General features: G+C 37.2%; 2 protein-coding genes across 4 annotated transcripts in view; one reads left to right on the top strand and one right to left on the bottom strand.

Moving 5' to 3' along the window:
• SLC39A10 (solute carrier family 39 member 10) overlaps window positions 1–10,091 on the top strand; it is a 92,732-nt gene extending 82,641 nt beyond the window's left edge. For all 3 annotated transcript variants that reach the window (XM_057744773.1, XM_057744771.1, XM_057744772.1), the window contains 2 exons: window positions 2,026–2,216; window positions 7,280–10,091. In XM_057744773.1, coding sequence (XP_057600756.1) covers window positions 2,026–2,216; window positions 7,280–7,438 — 350 coding nt within the window. In that variant the 3' untranslated portion in view covers window positions 7,439–10,091. The remainder of the gene's footprint in view (window positions 1–2,025; window positions 2,217–7,279) is intronic.
• A 159-nt stretch (window positions 10,092–10,250) lies between these two features.
• The window catches only part of DNAH7 (dynein axonemal heavy chain 7), a 244,682-nt gene continuing 234,202 nt past the window's right edge, over window positions 10,251–20,730 (bottom strand). Inside the window, exons 62-65 of the mRNA XM_057746773.1 lie at window positions 18,823–18,975; window positions 17,242–17,419; window positions 12,771–12,874; window positions 10,251–10,523 (exon numbers count right to left, since the gene is read on the bottom strand). Coding sequence (XP_057602756.1) covers window positions 10,317–10,523; window positions 12,771–12,874; window positions 17,242–17,419; window positions 18,823–18,975 — 642 coding nt within the window. The 3' untranslated portion in view covers window positions 10,251–10,316. The remainder of the gene's footprint in view (window positions 10,524–12,770; window positions 12,875–17,241; window positions 17,420–18,822; window positions 18,976–20,730) is intronic.

The following is a 20,730-nucleotide window of genomic DNA, read 5'->3' as shown; positions in this document are numbered from 1 at the left end:
ACACATCATGCTAAGTGAAAAAAAATCTATACTCAAAGGACCACTTACTGTATGATTCAATTTATATGATGTTCTGGGAAAGGCAAAACTGTAGGGAAAGTGGATCACTGATTGCCTAGGAGTGAGGGGCCTGAGGAAATTGGTGAGGGGGAAGGTAATGAAATAGTTCTAGAGTTTGATGGTGGTTATGGTTACATGGTATGTACTTTTGTCAAAACTCATAGAACTCAACGTCAAAGAAAAGGGCAGGGGGTACTGTGTATGTAAGTTATACCTTAACTTTAAAAAGTATTAACTAAATAATTCACCTTGAATCTTTGACTAGTTAATTCATGCTGTTTCGTTGTTATTCAGGGATGAAAGCAATCATCTTCCTATTCAGTAATAGCAGGGAAGGCATCAAAATTGATAGAATTTGTACCTATGATATTTTGTTCATTGAGTATTCAATAATGCTCCGGTTAAAATCCAACTTTGAAATTATAAAAGGAAACACTGTATTTTATAACCTAAAAGACACTGTAGTCTCATTTTGTATTACCTGACCCCCTGCTAAATGAAATTGTCCCTTTAACACAATTGATGGGTGAATTATTGAAAATAGGTAAAGAAATTTGTAGAGGAAGAAGTTAGGGAACTCTTTCCTTAGAAGAGGTTGAGGAAGAAAGGCAAGAGGAACTTAAAACTCTAGGGGAGAGAAGAGATAAAAGCTGACATTGACTCCAAGTCTCACCAGGAGAATTAAGTATTTAGGATCAGAGGGAAAAGATGTAGGAAGAATAATATTAGATGGAAACTGGAGAAGGGCAGTTTAGAAGCCATTGGTAGATAATCTCCTTAGATGTATTATATTTCCCAAATAATGTTGTAGTATGTAGTTTGTAGCAGTTAATTGGAACATGGAAAAAAATGCTTTGCACTAATTCCTTTGTTGTTAACTTCTGCTTATCTGTTATAAATGAGAAACTTGTAATCATAACTTTAAAAAACAAAACAAACAAAAAACGCAGATCATGTACTTTTAGTCATGTAAGATCCCTTCTTAAGGGAAAGAAACAAGCTCCTGCCCCCTACTCAGTATTCTATATAGTGGCTTGCATATACTGAATGTTCAATAATTGATTGGATGTTTGTACATTTAGTAACTAAAACAAAAAAAAAATTGTTGTAATTAGTAAAACTATTGTTTTCGACCCTTTAGCTTCAAGGCTGTTAGTTCTAGCAGCATTTTGCCTTTCTAGTAATGTCTCTCTAAGCAATATTTAATCCTTTCTTTATCTAGTGTTCCCGCTTTAGACAGATGAGTGAGAAAAATCTCTTTATTCTTTTTACATTTTTAGGATTTTCAGATTTAAGATTTAATTTTTCTTTTGGAATAAAGAAAACATAAATGTAAGCAGCATACAATATACTTAGAGACTGTTATCTCTGTTCTTACTTAGCCCATTTCCCTTTGAAAAAAGGGCAGAGATAAGAGCAGTGAGCTTTATTTGTTGCTCACAAAAAAAGCAGTGATGAAGCGTTTTTTTTCTTATGTTTTTCTTGTTTTTTTAAATTTTCCTTTCATATTATCCAGTAAAATTGACCTTGCTTTTTGATGTACAGCTCTTTGAATTTTAACACGTTTATGGATTTGTGTTGCTGCTACCACCATCAAGAATAACAGTTCCATCATCTCTACAAACCCCCTCATGCTGTCCCTTTATAGTCACACCCCTTTTCTATCCTTGCCCCTTGGTGACCACTGAGTGTTCTATATCACTATAGTTTTATCTTTTTGAGAATATCACGTAAATGGAACCATGTATAACCTTTCAGACTGTCTTTCAGCATCATGCCTTTGAGACTCACCCAAGTTTTTGCATGTTAAGGTTTAATAAGTAAAAAGTAAAATTTTATTATAAAATTTGTTATTAAAGGTATATCTTTCTTATGTCATTCTTAATTTTGTTTTTTACTGGTGTTTTCCTAAATTTGTGTGTAAAATCCTGTGGTTTTAAAACTCACATTATGTCTTAACTGCAGGTGATTTTGCAGTTCTTCTTAAAGCAGGCATGACTGTAAAGCAAGCGATTGTATACAACCTCCTCTCTGCCATGATGGCTTACATAGGCATGCTCATAGGCACAGCTGTCGGACAGTATGCCAATAACATCACACTTTGGATCTTTGCAATCACTGCAGGCATGTTCCTCTACGTAGCCTTGGTGGATATGGTAAGACAGCTTATTTACATTTTTGTTGTTATACTAAATCTGTAAAGAGAATGCAGCTTCCAAAACTGGAAGAAATCTTTGGATGTAGTTTGAAAGACTAATAAATATAACCCATTTTAAATAATCTATTAAGAAAAGACATTTAAGTAGGAGGATTTCTTTGGAAACCAGTTATCCTGAAAATTTCTGACCAAATAATATTACTAGTCAAAGTAATCATCAATAGTATTTAAAGATATAAAGTTACAAAATGATTATACTACTTTGAAGGTTTTGTCATATTGGGGTGGAAGTGTTTTTTTGTTGTTAACAAAATAATTTTTTGAGCTTGCTTTATAGCAAACAAGAAGGAAATACTGTACCTCTTAGGTAAGCCAGTCTTCAGCAGAAAATGGTGTATATTCCAAGGGATTTATGTAGTTTCCCTTATTTCTAACTTCAGTTTAAAGTTAATAAATCTAAACACTAACAATTAGTTTTATTTTAATTTTACTTTAATATCCTAAGTATGTTAGGCAGTGTGTTTGTAGACCTAACAATTTGGTTGCTTTCCTTTTTTAACTAGATATTGTATTCACTTTTCTTCCTGGTAGCATCTTTTAGATAGTCTCATTTCAAATTATATAATGTAAATTTTTAATCACAATTAATGACTATTATAGAACATTTAGAAAATAGAAAAAATAAAACTTATTTATATTTTGTCCCTAGAGGCAGCCATTTTCCCCCTCTTTCCTTAGGCCTCTCATATCTCATTCATTGTCCTCATGCTCAGCCGATGACCTTGCTTCCTATTTCATGGAGAACACCGGAGGCACCAAGACAACTTCCCACCAGTTCCCATCGCCACTTCTGCTCATTTCCCTGTATCAGTGCCTGTTTACCTTTGTTACTGTTACTGTGAAGAAATGTCTGTGTTCCTAGCTAAAGCCAGCTCCTTCAAACTGCTCCCTAGACCTTATCTGTCCCCCTCACTAGCTCCCTTAAGCGACCCCCTTTTTTCCCTGCATCATTCCTTTTTCCCTCTCTGCTGGATCATTCCTGTCAGCATTGTCTCATGTTACTTTTCCCATCTTATAAAGGTAGGGGAAAAGGATCTTTTTAAACTCTAGTTTCAGTTTTAGCTATCACACTATTTATTACTCTCCTTCCCTGTTATATAGCAAATCACTCTTTCTTGTTTTTTAATTCTCTTCTCTCATGAGTCTAGCTCATCAGGTTTTCTCCCTGACTGCTCTGCAAGGTTACTTTGTCACATCTACCATTGACCATGACATTGCCAAGTCCACTGGTCACTTACCCTGCCCATCTTCCTTCACTTGTCCTAACAGCTGCATTTGGCTGTTGATCATTCTCTTCTCTTTGGAATGCTTCCTGTCCGTTGGCTTGTGTACCACCACCATTTCCTGGCTTCCCAACTTTCTAGCCTTTCTTAGTCTTTTGCTGAATCTTCTCTTCCCTTACCTCTGAATGTTGGTGGAAGGCCTCTAAGTAATCTTACCTAGTCTCGTGGCTTTAAATATTTATTGGCTGATAATTCCTAAATTCACATCTTTAGCCCAGGCCATTTCCTTAACTCCAGATTAGCCTAAGTACCTGCCTACCTAAATATCTAAAAGGTGTTGTAAACTTAATGTGTTCAGAAACCAGCTCTTGGTATTTGCCAACCCTGCTCCTTGCACCAGCACCTCCTGCAGAATCCTCCATCTGTTAATAACTTTATTCTTCTGGTTGCTCAGATCAAAACCCTGAGTATCATTCTTTGACTCCCCTCCTTTTATCCTTCCCACATCTGCTGAGGGCTCCATCTTCTTATCACTTCTACTCTACTCTCATTCCAGCCGCCATCATCTTTTCTCTTTTTAACTGTTTTCCCTGCTTCTTCCCTTACCCTGTCCACCACACTCTGTATCTACAACATCTTTGGGTGATTTTTTTTTTTAAGTGATCCTTGTGAGATTAGATCATGTCACTTGTGAGCTTCAAACCCTTCAGTGGTTTTCCATCTCATTCAGAGTAGAAGCACAAAGTTCTTTTGACCATCAGGGGTTTTTATTCTCCTGAGCATTTCTTCTCCCTTTCCATCCCTAATTTTCCTAACCTTACCTCACCTCCTCTCCTGCTTTTCCAGGAGGCACACTCTGCCTCAGGGTCCTGGTTCGTGCTGATCACTCCTATGGAGTATTTTGCAGAGACATTCTCCTGGCTAGCTCCCTTACTTCTTGAGGCTTCCTATCTAAAATTTCAGTCTCTACCCCAACATTTCACATCCTCTATTCCTACTTTACTTGTTCTTCTTTGCACTTGTATCTCAATCTACTAATAACACACTAAACATTTTATTTATTTATTGAGTTCATTGTGTGTCCCACTAGGATATCAGTTCGGGAGGGCAGGCATTTTTGCCATATTTCACTTAGTGCTGGAGATGTAGTTTATAATTAGTTGAACGAAGGATGAATGAGCTAATTCTTATAGCAGAGAGCTAAAAGTGTAAAAAGAACAAGAGTTGTTACAGTAAGGATTTATAGTCTAATGAAGAAGAAAAGTGGTCATTAATTACAGTTCTTTGGATATGTGTTATGATAGAGTGGTGTACCGTGTTTGTGGAATGACAGAGGGAGGCTGGCTAAAAAATTGGGAAGCAAAATTAGGGAAGTTTTTCTAGAATAGGAAATTTGAGCCAAGCCTTAAAGAAGGTAGAAGAGTTTATTGGAAGTAAGAGGAAAGGGCATATAAGGAAACTGAATAATAGCATTATTCCTTTGATCAGTGAGTCTACTCCTGGGACTATTCTGCAGAAGTACAATAAAATGATTACTAATAAAACAAGCAAGCAAAAAAATAAAAATAAAACCATATGAAGATGTTCTTTGCCAAGTAATTATTAATATCACCGTTGGAAACACCTAAATGTTCTAGAAGATGGGGACAAACTATCCACATGTATTTTGGGATTCACTTAGGAAATATATTAGATAATATATCTACAGTGTCATTAATTACATAGATGGTGATCAGATCATGAGTGACACAGTATGCCATACCTAAAAGTCTGAAGTTTACCTTGTAAATGTTGAGGGACCATTAAAAGGTTTAAGCAACAATGACATCTCATTTTTATTTTACAAAGATCACTTTGGCTATAAGGGGAAAGTTTTTATTGATTTATAGTCACTCAGTAAGATAGCAACAGTACCAGAAGTTTTAGTACCTTTAGGATACCCAGTTGGAAGTATCTGGTTTTTAGGGGGCTTTGGATAGCAAATATTTATTCAGCCAATCTGGAGCACTGTTGCACATGAATAACTGTGGTCATACAGGTAGGTACTGGCTGGCTCTTAGCTGTGGTTATGACGAACAATATTGGTGTTGGCATTCAGGATAGAATTGAATGTGGGGAAGGCACTATGGTGCCTCTTGTCGCTGGTATGTACACATATCTAGAGGGAATATTTCTGTGAAACATACGATGTTTATTCTTAAATATTAAGGAAAGTTAGAATTAAAAGTTTTTGTAACAATAGAAATTTGGGGAAAAACATGTCTTACTAAAATCATAGGTAGGAACATGCCAGTTTTAGTCTAAATCCAGGGGTTGGCAAACTTTCTTTAAAGGGACAGTAAATATTTAAGCTTGTGGACCATATAGTCTCTGTCACAATTATTCAGCCTTGACATTTGTAATGGTCTCTGTCACAACTACTGAATTCTGCTGGCTAAGAGCAGTCACCTCCATTAGTGTGCACTACTGCCATAGACTTATAAACAGAACCAGCGTGAAGTAGTTCTTAAATAGGACCATCAGGAGATTGTTAAATATACTGAAGCACTGTCAGAGCATGGTAGTTGGGTTAATTGTACTCATTATTTAATAATGAATAATTGTGTTTCTTCCTAGGCAGGCATTATGTACTTAAGACTACATTTCTCCTCCCTAAACCCCAAAGCACCAGGATATTGTTTGGAGTAAATCTTAGTGTCAAATAGAGCATAGCATATCAGTGTCATCTTTCTGTAGATATTTACTGCAAACTTGAAAAACAACAAACGGAGAAGTGAATGTGAAAACTGGAAATAGCTCTTTCACAATTTTGATTAGGCTTGGGTGGGAAGATTTTATGTTTATCACATACGTTCCTTCTTCAGCAAATCTTATTTACGTAAAGATTTAAGTTTAACTTTGAACTATGGATTATTTTTAAATGTAACATACACTTGTGCTTTAGGAGTTGAAGTATACTTTTTATTGCACTGTGCCTTTAAAGATATTGGAAACTTTCAAATTTTAAAAATTTTATCACTGTTCAGAGAATAGAGCACACTGTGAAGGCAGTGTGTGTAACTTGGTAGTGGTTCTGCTGCATAGCCTTGATATATTGGGTTGGCCAAAAATATCGTTCGGTTTTAAGTAAAAATAAAAGATTTCTCACTTTCACCAAGAATTTTATTGAAGTGTATTCATTAACCAAACGAACTTTTTGGCCAACCCAATACTATTTTCTCTGTTATTGGAAGGAAAATAGTAGCTTTTAAGGGCATAGGGATACCAGTTTGGGAATTGTCTGTTAATGTGTATCCTTGATAAAATGTGCAGTTGGAAATGGGAGTTTTAGATGGAAAAGGGTGAAGAAATGATACAGTTTTGAATGAAATATCCCCCAAAGGAAGCTTACTTTCTCAGTGAACTTAGATATATCATTAAAAATGTGGGAATTGTGGTGTTCTTTTCTGAGAGTTTTATTGGCAACAGTAACTTGTCTTATATTTCAGCATAAATCTCAGTGGACAGTAACTTTAAAAAAGTGACTTGTAACATATATTATGTGCGTTTGTTGGGGGATGAGGAGGGCACAGATTTAGTGTCTACTTAGCACCTAGCTAGAATACAGAACTTCTTAGTGTTTGACTATAAAATGTGTGTTATGGTTAGCATTGTGTTCAATAAAATAATTAGTAGTAGTTGTGCTTTAGTCACTAGTTTTCTTAGGTAGGAAAAAGTAAGGAAAAAAATGAGCAGATTATACAAAATCGCTTTAAAATATTTTAAAAATATTTTTTAGCTTCCAGAAATGTTGCATGGTGATGGCGACAATGAAGAACATGGCTTCTGTCCAGTGGGCCAGTTCATTCTTCAGAATCTAGGGTTGCTGTTTGGATTTGCCATCATGCTGGTGATTGCCCTTTATGAAGACAAAATTGTGTTTGACCTCCAGTTTTGACCATTCCCAGCAATCACTGCTGATTACAAGAATGTTACCGTGCAGCTTCGCATCTGTTACTTGTACTGTAAGCACGTTGCTCAAAGAAAAGTCAGTGGCTTGCACTACTTACAAGTTCATAGATTTGAGCCTGACCACAAAGACCGGTGCTCAGTACTGTTTTCCCTGTGTGAAGGGGTCTTTTAAAAATATAAAGCTTGTGATAAAAAAAAGGAGAAAACGGGACTCCATGAACCAATGTTGATATAGGTTTAAGACTTTTAAAAAAAATAATCATATAAAACACTAAAGTAGTCTCTTTATTAGTAGGAACTTCTGTGGCTATGCAGAAATAGGAATTCAACCAAAAAAAATCACTTAAACTTTAAAAATATTTTAAATGGACTTTGGGCAGACTTTTCTTTGTGCTAAAAAATGAACTGTAGTGTCCTTTAGTTCAGCTGCATATATACATATGGCAATAGGGATCAACTTGACACAGCTTTGAATCTGCAGAAAAGTAGACTATAGCACCTAGAGGAAAGCTCAGGCTGCATTAGAGTATGGATTTAGCATTGGGGAAAGCCCTTATTCTTGAATCTAGAGTTACTATTTTTGTATATATTTGCATAGGATTTAAACTTGCAGCCTAAACTACTGAAATTTGTGATTGTACATTTGTGTGAGCGCTTCAGTTTAATGAAAGATTCATAATGGTTCTTTGTATTAATATTATACTTCGTGGTTTTCTTTGTTTTTTGTTTTTTTTTTTTCCGTTTTGTTTTTGTTTTGGGTTTTTTGCTGGGGATAAGGGGTTGGGGCATGTGGTAAAATGTTGTTTCCTTAAAATTATAACTCTTTAGAAAATATCAGCAAAATGAAGAAACCCAGACATGGTCTAACTATTCAGATTTCCTGCTTTAACAGTACCAATAGTTATTGGGGAAACTTAAGTTTTAAATGTACACAGTGCTATACCAATTTGGCATTGGAACCTAGAGCACATGCTGCAGCTGGCAGTAAGGTTGTAAGGCAGCAAGTTTACCATGTCCATAATCTGTACATGGAGTGTCAATTAAAACGGATATGAGGACAATCTCCATTGATGCCAGGGCTGTCATGGTACCAGGTGACTTGGAAGATGCAGTTAAGTAACTCAGCTGAAATCACTTGATCATTTTGTGCCAAGATATGCTCTTGGTGCCAAGATATGCTGTTTGTGCCAAGATATGCCTGTTGGTTTAGTCTCTTTTTTTTAGATGCCCTGTTCTTCTGCCATAAATTGTGAATGATTTGTGAGAAGTGCAAGCCATGTTTATCCTGAATTTTGACCTGATAATTTGTAGGACTAATCATATGCATGTAGCTTTCCGTTTACATCTTGTGCCACATGGTCTTCATTTATGCCAGGTAAACTGTATTTGAACTACATGCAGGCAGCCTTGTTTTAATCTGCTTGGCTACCTGTGTAGCTGCTTTAAAAATCTTATTGTTTAGATATTTAAGAGCCAAACTCATTCCATTCCATTTGAAATGTTTTCATTTAGTCCTCCTCCTTTTCCCAGTTCCTTTCCTCCTACTCCGTGAACTTTAAAATAAAAAACTGAGAGCAGCACATGCATCCAGGTATTGAGTATTGCCAGTGTTTCTTCTTTATGCTGTAAGCAAGGGCGCTTATTAGACGTTATTTCCTTAATTTATGCCTGAATTTGAAAAATTATTTCTGGCTTTCTCCATGGCCGCCTGTAACCAGTAGGAATTTTATACATAGAGTACTTTCAGCACTGGGCACTGAATTAGGACAGTCTTCATCTCATTGCTTGGCCCTTCAAGCAACCTGGCTAAAAGGTGCTGGTATTTTATTTAGTACTGCCAACTTCAAGTGATTCAAATATCTTGCTCTCTGAAGCAAGATATACTTATAGTTCATTTTGGGGTTTTTACACCCAAGGAGGGTTCTGCATTCCAGCATTAAATCTGCTTAATTTTAAAACTTTTATGAAAACCAACAGCTGGAATATACTCCCAGTCTTAAAAATAAATGGCCGATTTAAAGCAAATAGGTTATGCTGAAGTATATAAAAGTTTTATATTCTCTCAAAAATGGTATTATCTTTTTTTGCTAGATTTTTTTAAACTTTTAAGAGGGCTGTAACAGTTGCTGCTAGTATTTTGTTAGGGTGCCACCAGTATTTAGTTTTTACATCATCCTAATGTATAGTTTCAAGTCTTACTAGACAATCTGAATTCCACTACATTTCTCTTTGGCTCCAACATTCCATTTAGCTTGACCAGTCTAATTTAACATGTGTTTGTTGGAGGTCATTAATGTTACTTGTACAATGCTGTCACTGTGTGACATCCATATGAATTTTGGTGTATATCACATTGCATTCAATCAGCTGTGATTATGCTTAGAAATACTATAGTAACTAGATGCAGTGTGATTTTTTTTTTCCATTACAGTAAGTCAGTGGCTTAAATGTGATTATGGGTCCTGCAAGGTGATACTTGCTAAAATATCTAAACCTTTTTTTGTTGTAACTGAATCACTTTTTAAAAATTTATAAAGCTGGAAATGATCAAATGCTGTTTTTTTCATTGTCAACAGTGGTGTGTCATTTTATGTATGTTCCTAATGCTTATGGAACGCTCCCAAAATAAAGTTATTCAAAAAGAGCAGATATACCAGTTGTTTTGTTTAGTCTTTGTTAGAATATTTCCTTACACTGAAGTATGAATCATTTTAAATATAGACTGCTGCACTTGCACGTAATTTATAATTATGTATCACTTTAGTCAGACAGATTGATTTAAATCAAAGAACGTCTTTAAAAAGTAAAATATATTTTCTACTCAACCATCTAACAAACAGAAACAGGGAAATGGCACCTTCTAATTATGAATTAAGTTGACATAACAGTGCTACACCCCGTCCAATCCAGTGCTCCTTGGGCTGGTCAGAGGGAAGAGTCATGGCAATCACAAAATTTGTAGAATGGCCAGTGGTGGACAACGTTCCTCTCCGCTCACTTGTCTTATACAATGGGGCAGTATAACTTGGTCGGTCTGGTATATCTACCCTCTTACAGGGCTTTAGCCACATCTAGAAAAAAGTAGACAAATGTTAAGTCAAGGCTGTTTGTTGTATTTACATATATTTGAACCTAATATGGAATTGCTGGCATAAAATTAATTATGTCTGCAAATTTCTGTGGGCTAAATTGATTTTATTTTTGTCAGCAGTGCTGCTCAGAACATTTTTTTAGAGCTCTCAGAACTGTCTTCAGGGCCAGTTTACAAGCTAGTTGAGAAACAAGTCATTTTTCGCCCACTCTGAAAAAGCATACTACCCCTCTATTCATCACCTCCCTCCCCCTGAGGATGTCCTTTGGTGCTTGCTTACACTAATAAGAAAATCAGGTACACTTTCAAAGGTATATCTGTCACCGTTGATACTCAAAATCATGTTGCTTTATTAAAAGCCAATCCCAAAATATTCTGAAGGGATTTTTATCAGTGATTGTAGAACTAGATCACCTCCCCATGTGACATGGCAGTTTTAAAGGGGCCAAAGTGTACATAATAATGTACACTGTGTTGTTTAAAACATAGCTGCCTTTATAACTACAATATGACCACATTATTCTTAAGAGAGTCATTAGCCAAGTTCCTAGAATGTTAACTATAGTTGAACCTCACCAATCTCAATAAGATTTTAGGGCAAGTTGATCTCTGAATATAACAGTAAAGAACAAACTATGATCAGAAAGGTGAAACAATGTTTTGCTTTTAGAACCTGAATTCCTTTTTCCAGTAGTAATAGCAGTCCTTGAGGTGATACAGCTTGACAGCCCCACTGTTTGGTGCCCTTTTTTTTTTTTTTTTGGTTTCCCAGGTTTAAGCACAAATTGTTTGAAAGATCTAATAAGGGTGCTAGTCTCTCTCCCACATAATTGTACAGCTCCATAAAGCAGTTTTTCAGATATCGTGAAATACACGGACTTGCTACACTCAAGTTGGGTGTATTTCGTTTCAACTAAGTGGATTTTTTTCAATGAGAATTTTTCTTATTAAGTGGCTTCCTTTTTCAGGAGAATTATCCACTTATAAAATCCTTCTCTTCAGCACAAACTTAAGACTTTCCATATGAAAGAAATTGATCCAGATCAACTCCTGAAACTGCTAACATTTGCCCTTGTGACGTTCGATTTGGGTCCCCTCTTTCAAACTTTCTCTGCCCACAGTATCTTGGTATATATATGGTAGGTCTCTTGCAATTGGCTGTCAGTTGGTTCCTTACTGTACCTCTTAGAGCTGCTCTGAAGGATTACTGCGTGTCTTTGAGTAGCTCCCAGTGTCCCACAAACAGAATTCATGTAAATTCATGTCGAATTTAGCCCATATTTTATCACTATCCCAGACTGACCCTTCAAATTGTGTGAAAATCTATATAGGCTTCTTCTCATGATGCAGTAACAGTTGGAAACAGTATTTATATAGCTTAGTATGCCCATGCTGAAGATGGGTACCTAGAAAAATTTTTTATGTGGATGGTTTTCATATGATTTTTAATCTATAAGTTTCACATTTTTAGGTCAAGGTATATGTAGGAAAAAAAACTATTAAACACATATGTGTGTGGATGTGGATACATGTATGCAGTCAATCCTCATTATTCCTGAATTCCACATTTGCCCATCACTAAAATTTAGTCCTAATCATAATAACCATTTTCTGTGCTTTCATGGTCATTCACAGGCATGCTCAGAACAGCAAAAAATGAGTCACCAGCAAGCGTGTTCCCAACTGAGGTTGAACTGGGTGACATTCTGCCTTCTTGTTTCAGCTCTCATAACTATAAGCAAGAATCCTTTTGACGGCTTATTTAATGCCAAGGTTTTTGCATTTTTGTGTTTTTTCTTGGTGATTTCGCTGTTTAAAACGGCCCCTATGTGTAGTGCTGAGGTGCCGTTTGGTGTTCCTAAATCCAAGAAGGCTGAGATACCTTACAGAGAAAATACTATAAGCTTTGTTCAGGCAGGAATTACAGTCCATGAGTTCAGTGTTAATGAATCAACAGTATATATTAAATAAGGTATCTTCAAACAGAAACAAAACAAGGTTACATATTGATCAGTTAACAAAAATGTGACCACAGGATCGCAGAAACTTAACCTTATATTTCACCTAGGAGTTCAGTATTCACTAATTCAATGTTGGTAGCAAGTTTATAAAACATAACTACTGTGAATAACGAGAGTTGACTGTATATGTGTGTATGTGTGTGTAAAATAGCCGCCCCGGCAACCCCCCCCCCCCCCCCCCATATATATCATTAGACAACACTAACCACAGGCACTGTATCATAAAGAATTTTGGGATGTGATTCTGCAAGTTTCTTGATCTTTCTATTCCAGGAAGCTCCATCCAGAAACAGTCCATGAATGAAAACACCTAAATATAAAAGAAGTAGGTTAATACAACACTTTACATATGCATATTGATTGAGTTCTGAAGCTGAAATTCCTGCAGGTGATAACTAGGTCAGCAAACAAAGGCCTGCTCTAAAATGAAGGCAATGTTTTGAGTTTGTGTTAACATTCTTATTTCAAGAATAGCTGTATACTTTGCCTGCTCAATTAATTCAGCAGTAAAATTATATGTGGAAGACAAAAAGAGGAAAGGAATTTTAGGTTAGTCTATGTGAAGTTCTCTGAGTGAACGAGATGCAACGTCATACACGAACAGCTCAAGAACACAAGTTAAGGAATCCATGAAACCTGGATCACATGCCCTGGCTGTCTACTCGTATAAAGCCTCATGAATTGAATATCAGTATCTGCACATGAAAATATTCATTGTAATTGTTGCACAGATATGAAGGGAAGCCTTAGGTTTTAGTTCCTAATGTGCTGTGTGGCCTTGAACAATTCATTTAACTTTAGACTTGTTTTTTATCCAGAGAACAACTGGAAAATATTTGTTAAACAATGCCTGCTTTGTCTACCTTGTAAAGAGTCAAATCAGCTATACTGGTGAAAGTGCTTTGTAAAAGTGGGGTATAAAAATCCACTTTGGCAGTGCTGTCCAACAGAACTTTCTCTGTGCTTTCCAGTATGGTAGCCACTAGCTATTAAACACCTAAAACATGGCTAGTGGGACCGAGAGATTGAATTTTAATTTTATTTAATATTAGTTATAAATTTAAAAGGCCACATGTGGATAGCCCAGTGATTGGTCTCTTACAGCATGTAAAATAGTGAGCTGGACAGAGAAGTTTTTTTTTTGTTTGTTTGTTTGTTTTTTAAGGCCTATGTAATTAAAAACACAATCAGCTAAACAACATAGATGAAGGTTGTTAAGTGCCCTTCAGGAATGCAGCAATATGCCCATTCTGAGTGTGTTAGGAATAAAAGTATTCTGAACAAATGGCCAGATTCGTGATGGGTCAGGCATCTATGCCTGGGGGAACATGGTTAGTTTTAAAGTGTAATTTTTCCTAAAGATCTTTTTCTCCTTGAATCTACTGTTCGTCAATGTATTTGTGCAATTAAACTGTTTAAGTATTAAAGAAAGTTGCAGTAAACAGTAGCTTAAAAGTTTGGGTTAGATTCCACAAATGTGTAATAGATGAAAGCAGCGTGATTTTTAGAATTTCTACAGCCGCATTTGAGGGCCTCTCAGGTGCCAGACACTGACAGAAACTAAGGAAAAAAGGATGACAGCAAACGAGGTCACCAGCCTCTTGGTGTTTGTATTGTGGAGGAGACAGACAGTGAAGAAGGAAATGAAATAATTACAGAGTGTGACTAATGTTTTGAAGTTAATAAGCAAAGCTGTAAGAGAGGCTAACATGATGGAGTGGGGGCTTCCACAGATAGACTGCTTGAGGAAGTGCTTTCTGATGAGCTATAACATATGCTCAGACCTGAAGGCTGAGGAGTGCCCACCATGCTAAGCCTGCTTAGGAATAGCACTACAAAGCTCTCCAAGAGAAAAGAGCATGAGGTGATCTAGGAACTGTGAGAAAGTCCAGTGTGCCCCGCATGAGGGGGCACAGGAGGAGATCCACGGCTAGACAGTGGCTAGAACATGCTTGGCCTCAGAGTCATGGTAAGGGGCTTAGAGCTTATTTTAACTCAAAGGGAAAATGTCATTATTAACCTCCTCAGTCATCTGAATTTCAATGGGGGCTTAGGGGACTTCCTAGGTGGTGCAGTGGGTAAAAATCTGCCTGTCAATGCAGGGGACACGGGTTCGATCCCTGCTCCAGGAAGATCCCACATGCTGTGCAGCAACTAAGCCCGTGTGAGAAAAAAACAAACAAACAAACATGGGGGCTTAGTAGTGACATGGTTTACATTTTTAAAAAATTTCTGTGGCTTCTGCAGAAATGAAGGATTATACTTATACTTGTAGGAAGATAAGAGGCTACAGCAAAAGCCTGGATAAAAATGGTGGTGGCAGGAGGCTTGCAGATGAGCAACTATGTGATGTGAGGGCGTGAGGGACCAGAAGAACGAAGAATCCATGGGTTTCTGGCTGGATAGTGGTGCCATTTGTTGAAATTCATTATAAGTTTTACATATCCAGGAGATACCAAAGTGGAGACGTCAGGCAGGCCGTTGGATATAGAGGTCTGGATCTTAGAGGAAAGATCTACACTGGACATTCAAATCTGGAAGATATTAGCCAGAAGGTAATATTTAAAAAAAAAAAAAAATTTGAGGTCACTTGGAAAGAGGATGCAGTTAGAAAAGAGAAATGCGATTGGAGTCCTTGGCAAATCCAACGTTTAGAGGAGGAAAAGCTAGCAAGATGCATAAATGTATCCAGTGAGAAAGGGAAAATCAGGAGAGGTCATGACTTAGAAACAAAGTTTCCTAGAAAAGGAAGTTGTCAACTGGTAAAAACTGCTACGAGATTAAGATGAAGACAGAAGAGAATTCATGAGATTTGTCAACATGGAAGTCATTAGTAACTCTGAAGAGCATCCGATGACTGGAGAGGATGAAAGGTAGACGGGAAATAGGGAGTGAGAACCTGGAGATGCCACGTAAAGACAATTCTCTTGAGAATTGTGCTATAAAGGGGAGCAGAGATTATGGGACAGTAGCTGAGGAGATATGAATGTTAAAACAAGTGGAATTTGTTAATTTGTTGTAAGATGAGAGATTCTAGTTGCATGCTGGTAGCAATTATCCAGTAGTGAGAGAGGTAACCGTTGATTCTAGAAAAAAAGGGTACAACTGAAGGATAAAAACCCTTGCCAGGAGGGAAAAAAAAGGAGATGTGGACTAGTCAGAGGATCTGAACCAGCAGAGACTGCAGCAACAGATATATGGATTTGGTTGTGCTAAAAGCCCTATTTTGATGGCTTCTTATTTTTTCAATGAAGGATGAGGTGAGATGCAGGGGCAGAGGGCAGAAAAAGAAGGCATACATGGTTGCTTTGAGAGTGGGAAAGCAGCTCTCCCAGGCAACAGTAGCAGGACTGCTTCATAGTGTTATAACCCTCCTTGAGATCTGTGACAGTCAAGGTAAAGTAAAACCACCTGGCACAGTAATGGGATTATCACACACTGTTGTGATGACACATCTACTCGTTAGTATCTCATACCAGAGTATAGGTTAGCTGACGGTCAAGATCCTGTCTAAAGTATTCACTGTTGATAATCCCCAGTGTGTAATAGAGCGAGCCAGTGAATTCACTATTCAGTGATGAATAAGGAAGTAGGATTGTGTTTGACACATTAGTAAAAACAGGCCACAGTAATGGTCATTTAGAGATTGTCATTTAAAGACAATACCATTTTGGTAAAATTAGAAATCTATGGCATTTTAAAAATAATACTTTTTAAAGATAGTGGGTCTTTCTATTAAATTTGAAGTAAAACATTAGAGTGGCCACTGAGTATTAAAAAGACAATTGATTAAGAAAATAAGGATTTCCCTGGTAGAGCAGTGGTTAAGAATCCACCTGCCAATGCAGGGGACACGGGTTCAATCCCTGGTCCAGGAATACCCCACGTCCTGTGGAGCAACTAAGCCCTGCACCACAATTACTGAGCCTGTGCTCCAGAGCCTGTGAGCCACAACTACTGAGCCTGCATGCCACGACTACTGAAGCCCACGCGCCTAGAGCCCATGCTCAACAACAAAAGAAGTCACCGCACTGAAGCCCTGCACTGCAGCCCTGCACTGCAATCAAGAGTAGCCCCTGCTCACTACAACTAGAGAAAGTACGTGTGCAGCAATGACGACCCAATACAGCTAAAAATATATAAAGATGAATTACCTCATAATCTTTCAATCGCAAAACATATGCTCATATTAGCTATTAGCTATATTAAATTTTGGAAGGACGTATATAACAGAAAAGAACGCATATTTTAGGAATCTACAAAGGTGTGCTCTTCAAGGGACCAAGGGAACCTTCATTTTAATGTTGTGTCACCTTCATCCCCCAAGGTCACCATAAGATCATGGTTGATTATCCCATGTATTGTTAATTTGATGATTCCTTTCTACCTAACATTTTTTAGAAATAACTTCAAAATTACAAAATTTTGTAAAACTAAAACAATGCAAGGGACGTATACTCCTTATTCAGATTCATTTCATCCCCATTTATTTTCTTACTTTTGCTCTCTCTTGCTCACTCTGTCTCTCCACAATCTTTTTTTCCTTAACCATCAGAGGGTAAGTTATATATGTGATAATTACATTTTTAACAGCTGGGTAAAGTGAGCGAGAATGTTATATTTTTGTTCAGTGTCCAAATACCAATACAAGCCGACTCACTGCATCGCTGCACTTACCATCTTCCGGAGCATACTTGTATTCTTTGTCTTCCATCACTTCATAGTCGAACCCAAGAAGATCAATGGGGATGGTGTATTTCCTGGCGTAGTTCTGCTGGGCACCAGTCAGGAAGGCTTGTGTGAAGAAGAAGCCAGAAAGCCAGAAGACCGGAGGAGGGCCAACCTCGTACCATTGCTGTGGTGTCAAAGCACAAGTGTCCTGACAACAGAGCCTTCTAACTTTGAGTGCAACACTGCTGAATAAAATTTGTCCCAAACACTTCCCCTGTTTCCTTCTAGGTAAACTAATAAATAAGCTGACACTTTGAGGAATAAAAAGCCATACTCTCAAAGTTTGAAAAATAAGCAGCATATTCAACATTTGTTCTGACTTCAGTTTCATATCCATTGCACCAGCTTGGTTATCACAATGTGCCTGGACCCAGATGCAAATATCTATTTTATACATGCCCAGTGATTCCTTCAGAAAAGCTCCATGCAACAGTGAGTATCAAAATAGATTGCTGCACAGCAGATCATGTTGTTTCGTTGAAGAAAAGATCTCCCTACAAGGTCTGTTCTGAGGACAATGTTTTTTCACTTTTTTACTCTCTGGTTGTCAGTGTCTGGTAGAATCTTCCTTCAGAAATTTTCCCTTCTGCTTCACCAAAATACAATGAAATCCAACATATGAAGACATATTGTACAAGGAACTCCCAGAAGACACAGGGTAGCGAGAGCTTAAGATCTTTATATCAAGATATTTGGATATTCTGTTCACATCACATATTATAATACGTAGTTGAGTACTGACTCTAACTAAATAGTAAATTATAGAAGTCAGTCTGAAGAAGTGAATTTGAAGAACTTTCCCCTATAAGAATCCAAGGTAGAGTCTTCATTTTTGAAGAACAGTCTTAATTCTTTAGTACCAAGTCTAGTACCACAGAAGGCCTATATTATGGAAGGGGAGTTTAATCATTGTATCCCCGGAGAAGTTTCCTCACAGGCAATTTTTGATGCATTAGGTACAGTATCTAGGAAATGAATCAATACTGCTAACAAATATAATTGTTAATAAGACCATAGTTAACCAATATTGCCAGAAAATTAGGAGGCAGGCTTCTGCCCACTCTACATTTCTAAGACAATTAGCTTTTGACATTATTACTCTCTTGGGCTGAAACAGCAGTCTAGTGATTTCATGACCTGGAAGAGTGCTGGGCAAGGAAGAAATAATTCTTGCTAGTAGCTTATCTGGCTTTCTAAGATGCGCTGCTGTAGGGATCTATTTTAAAGCTAAATATTTCGTGGAAATATCAACATAGCCAGTCCTTTTCTCTCTTCAAATGTCATTGACTTGAATGTCTAACTTCACTAAACATGAACACTTGCTCCTAAAGAAGCTTTCAGAGATTCTACTTCCAATATCAGTATGTTGACAGTTCAGTGTAACAGTTATAAAAACTATATGCAATATTGAGCCATGGTCATTTGTGCCCTGGGTTGCACAGTAATTAATACTCATTACATTAGGCATCCTGATGAAGAAAATCAAATCAGAAGAAACTTAATATATGAGCATTTGGATGAACTCACCTGCAAAAACTTTAGTCTTGCAAGGAAGTCATTCACATAGCTCCCAAGTGGTTTAAGGCTTGGGTATGATTTACCCATCCACATTCCTGGAATTTTGACATTCAGAATGCTGCTAACCACTTCCTCAAGATCTGTAGACATCACTACAAGCCCCTGAAACATATTTAACCATTGTTTAACACAATAGTATTCTAGATATTCAATAATTTTATAATTATATTTGTTTACAATTATGATTAGTTAATGTTGAGTCATATAGCAAAAAAAAAAAAAACCAGGTATTTTCTTTTGCTCACAAGTTGTGAATTCTCCCTTAGAAAAATATTAACAATTGTAATGAATCAAATTTTGCTGGAAAATTTCCTTTACTGAAATATAATTGACATACAACATTCGTTTTAGATGTACAACATGATTCAATATTTGTATATATTGTGAAGCGATCACCACAATAAGTCTAGTAGACATCTATCACCATACATAGTTACAAAACTTTTCATGTGTGATAAGAACTTTTAGGATCTACTCTCTTAGCAACTTTCAAATATGCAATACACTATTATTAACTATAGTCACCAAGCTGTACATTACATCTCTGTGACTTATTTATTTTGTAACTGGAAGTTTGTACCTTTTGACCCCCTTTACCCATTCTGCCCGCCCTGGAAGGTCTTCTTAATTAACAGTTGGCTTCTCACTAGCTACGAAATCACAGCCTAATTTTGACTTGGTTTATTTGTCTATTAAATGGACAACTAATATCTCTCTGTCCTGCCATCTTAAAAGGATAGTGATAAATACAAAATGAGGAAAGTGATGTGAAATGCCTTGAAAAGTTAAAATATCCTGGATTGCAACTGTGAAGGCTAATTAATCTTATCCCATTTTGAAATGTAAAATAGATCGTTTCACTTCATTGCTTAAAACCCTCCGAAGGCTTCCCTTTACCTTTACACTTTAGAATAAAATTGAAGATGCTAACAGATGGTAAAACTTTGAGGCCCTTGAAAATTCCTATTTGATCTTGCAGTTGGGCCAGTTGCCATCATCATTTCTGTTTTCTCCATAGTTGACAATATCATTCCAACTAATATATGGAGAAGATTTTAGAGTAAATTTAATGGATTAAACACTCACATTTCATTCGCCTCCTTCCCCAGACTCTGAAACAATGGTAAAGGAACTTATTTTTTAAAAGCACAAGCCTACAAGTGCAGGAAAAATAGGAAAAGGCAAGGCAGTTAGAAAGCATGTGGACTCTTGGTAGCTGAGGACTCTTAGCAGTCAGGAGAAACCTGGTCCTAAACTGGCAGAGGGGAAAGCTAAGAATCAACTAGATTTATACTGGGATACTCAAAATATTTGGAATTGATGGCCCTAGCTGAAAGGGAGGAGAGGAGGGTGGTGCTAAACGAAGAAGATTGTTGAAATCTGGCTTAAAAAACAGACTCCTGGGTCTTCTCCCACAAAACTGCACATCACCTACCTCAAATGAAACCTGGAAAGGAAAATGAAAAAATCTCTAGAGGGGGGATTTCCAGGCTCAGTTGGGGTCAGAATTCCCATAATGCAAATGGGAATTAAATGAGTGCACATCTATCAGCTGCTGAGCTCCCTGGAGCCTCTTTCCCCTTCATCGCCCAGAATGCAGGAAGCCAGGCCCCCATCTTCCAGGAAGGATACGGGGAGAACCAGGTTAAGGAGAAACACAAGACAGTGAATGCTTCTTAACCAAACAGCCCAGTCAGATTGTACCACATCTGGCCGGGCAGACTCCTCTTTCCATAATAGCTCATATCCAACCACTCTTCTCCACCTCCATTGCTACAACAGAAAACCAGCTCAGCTGGACTACTTCAATCATGTAATTGGGTTCTGCCAGTGTTCTAGTTTCCCCACAATCCTTTC

This window comes from Hippopotamus amphibius, chromosome 8, assembly GCF_030028045.1.
Source record: "Hippopotamus amphibius kiboko isolate mHipAmp2 chromosome 8, mHipAmp2.hap2, whole genome shotgun sequence".
Taxonomy (NCBI): Eukaryota; Metazoa; Chordata; class Mammalia; order Artiodactyla; family Hippopotamidae; genus Hippopotamus; species Hippopotamus amphibius.
The sequence above is the reverse complement of the archived record's forward strand: the minus strand, read 5'-3'. Positions and strand labels throughout refer to the sequence as shown.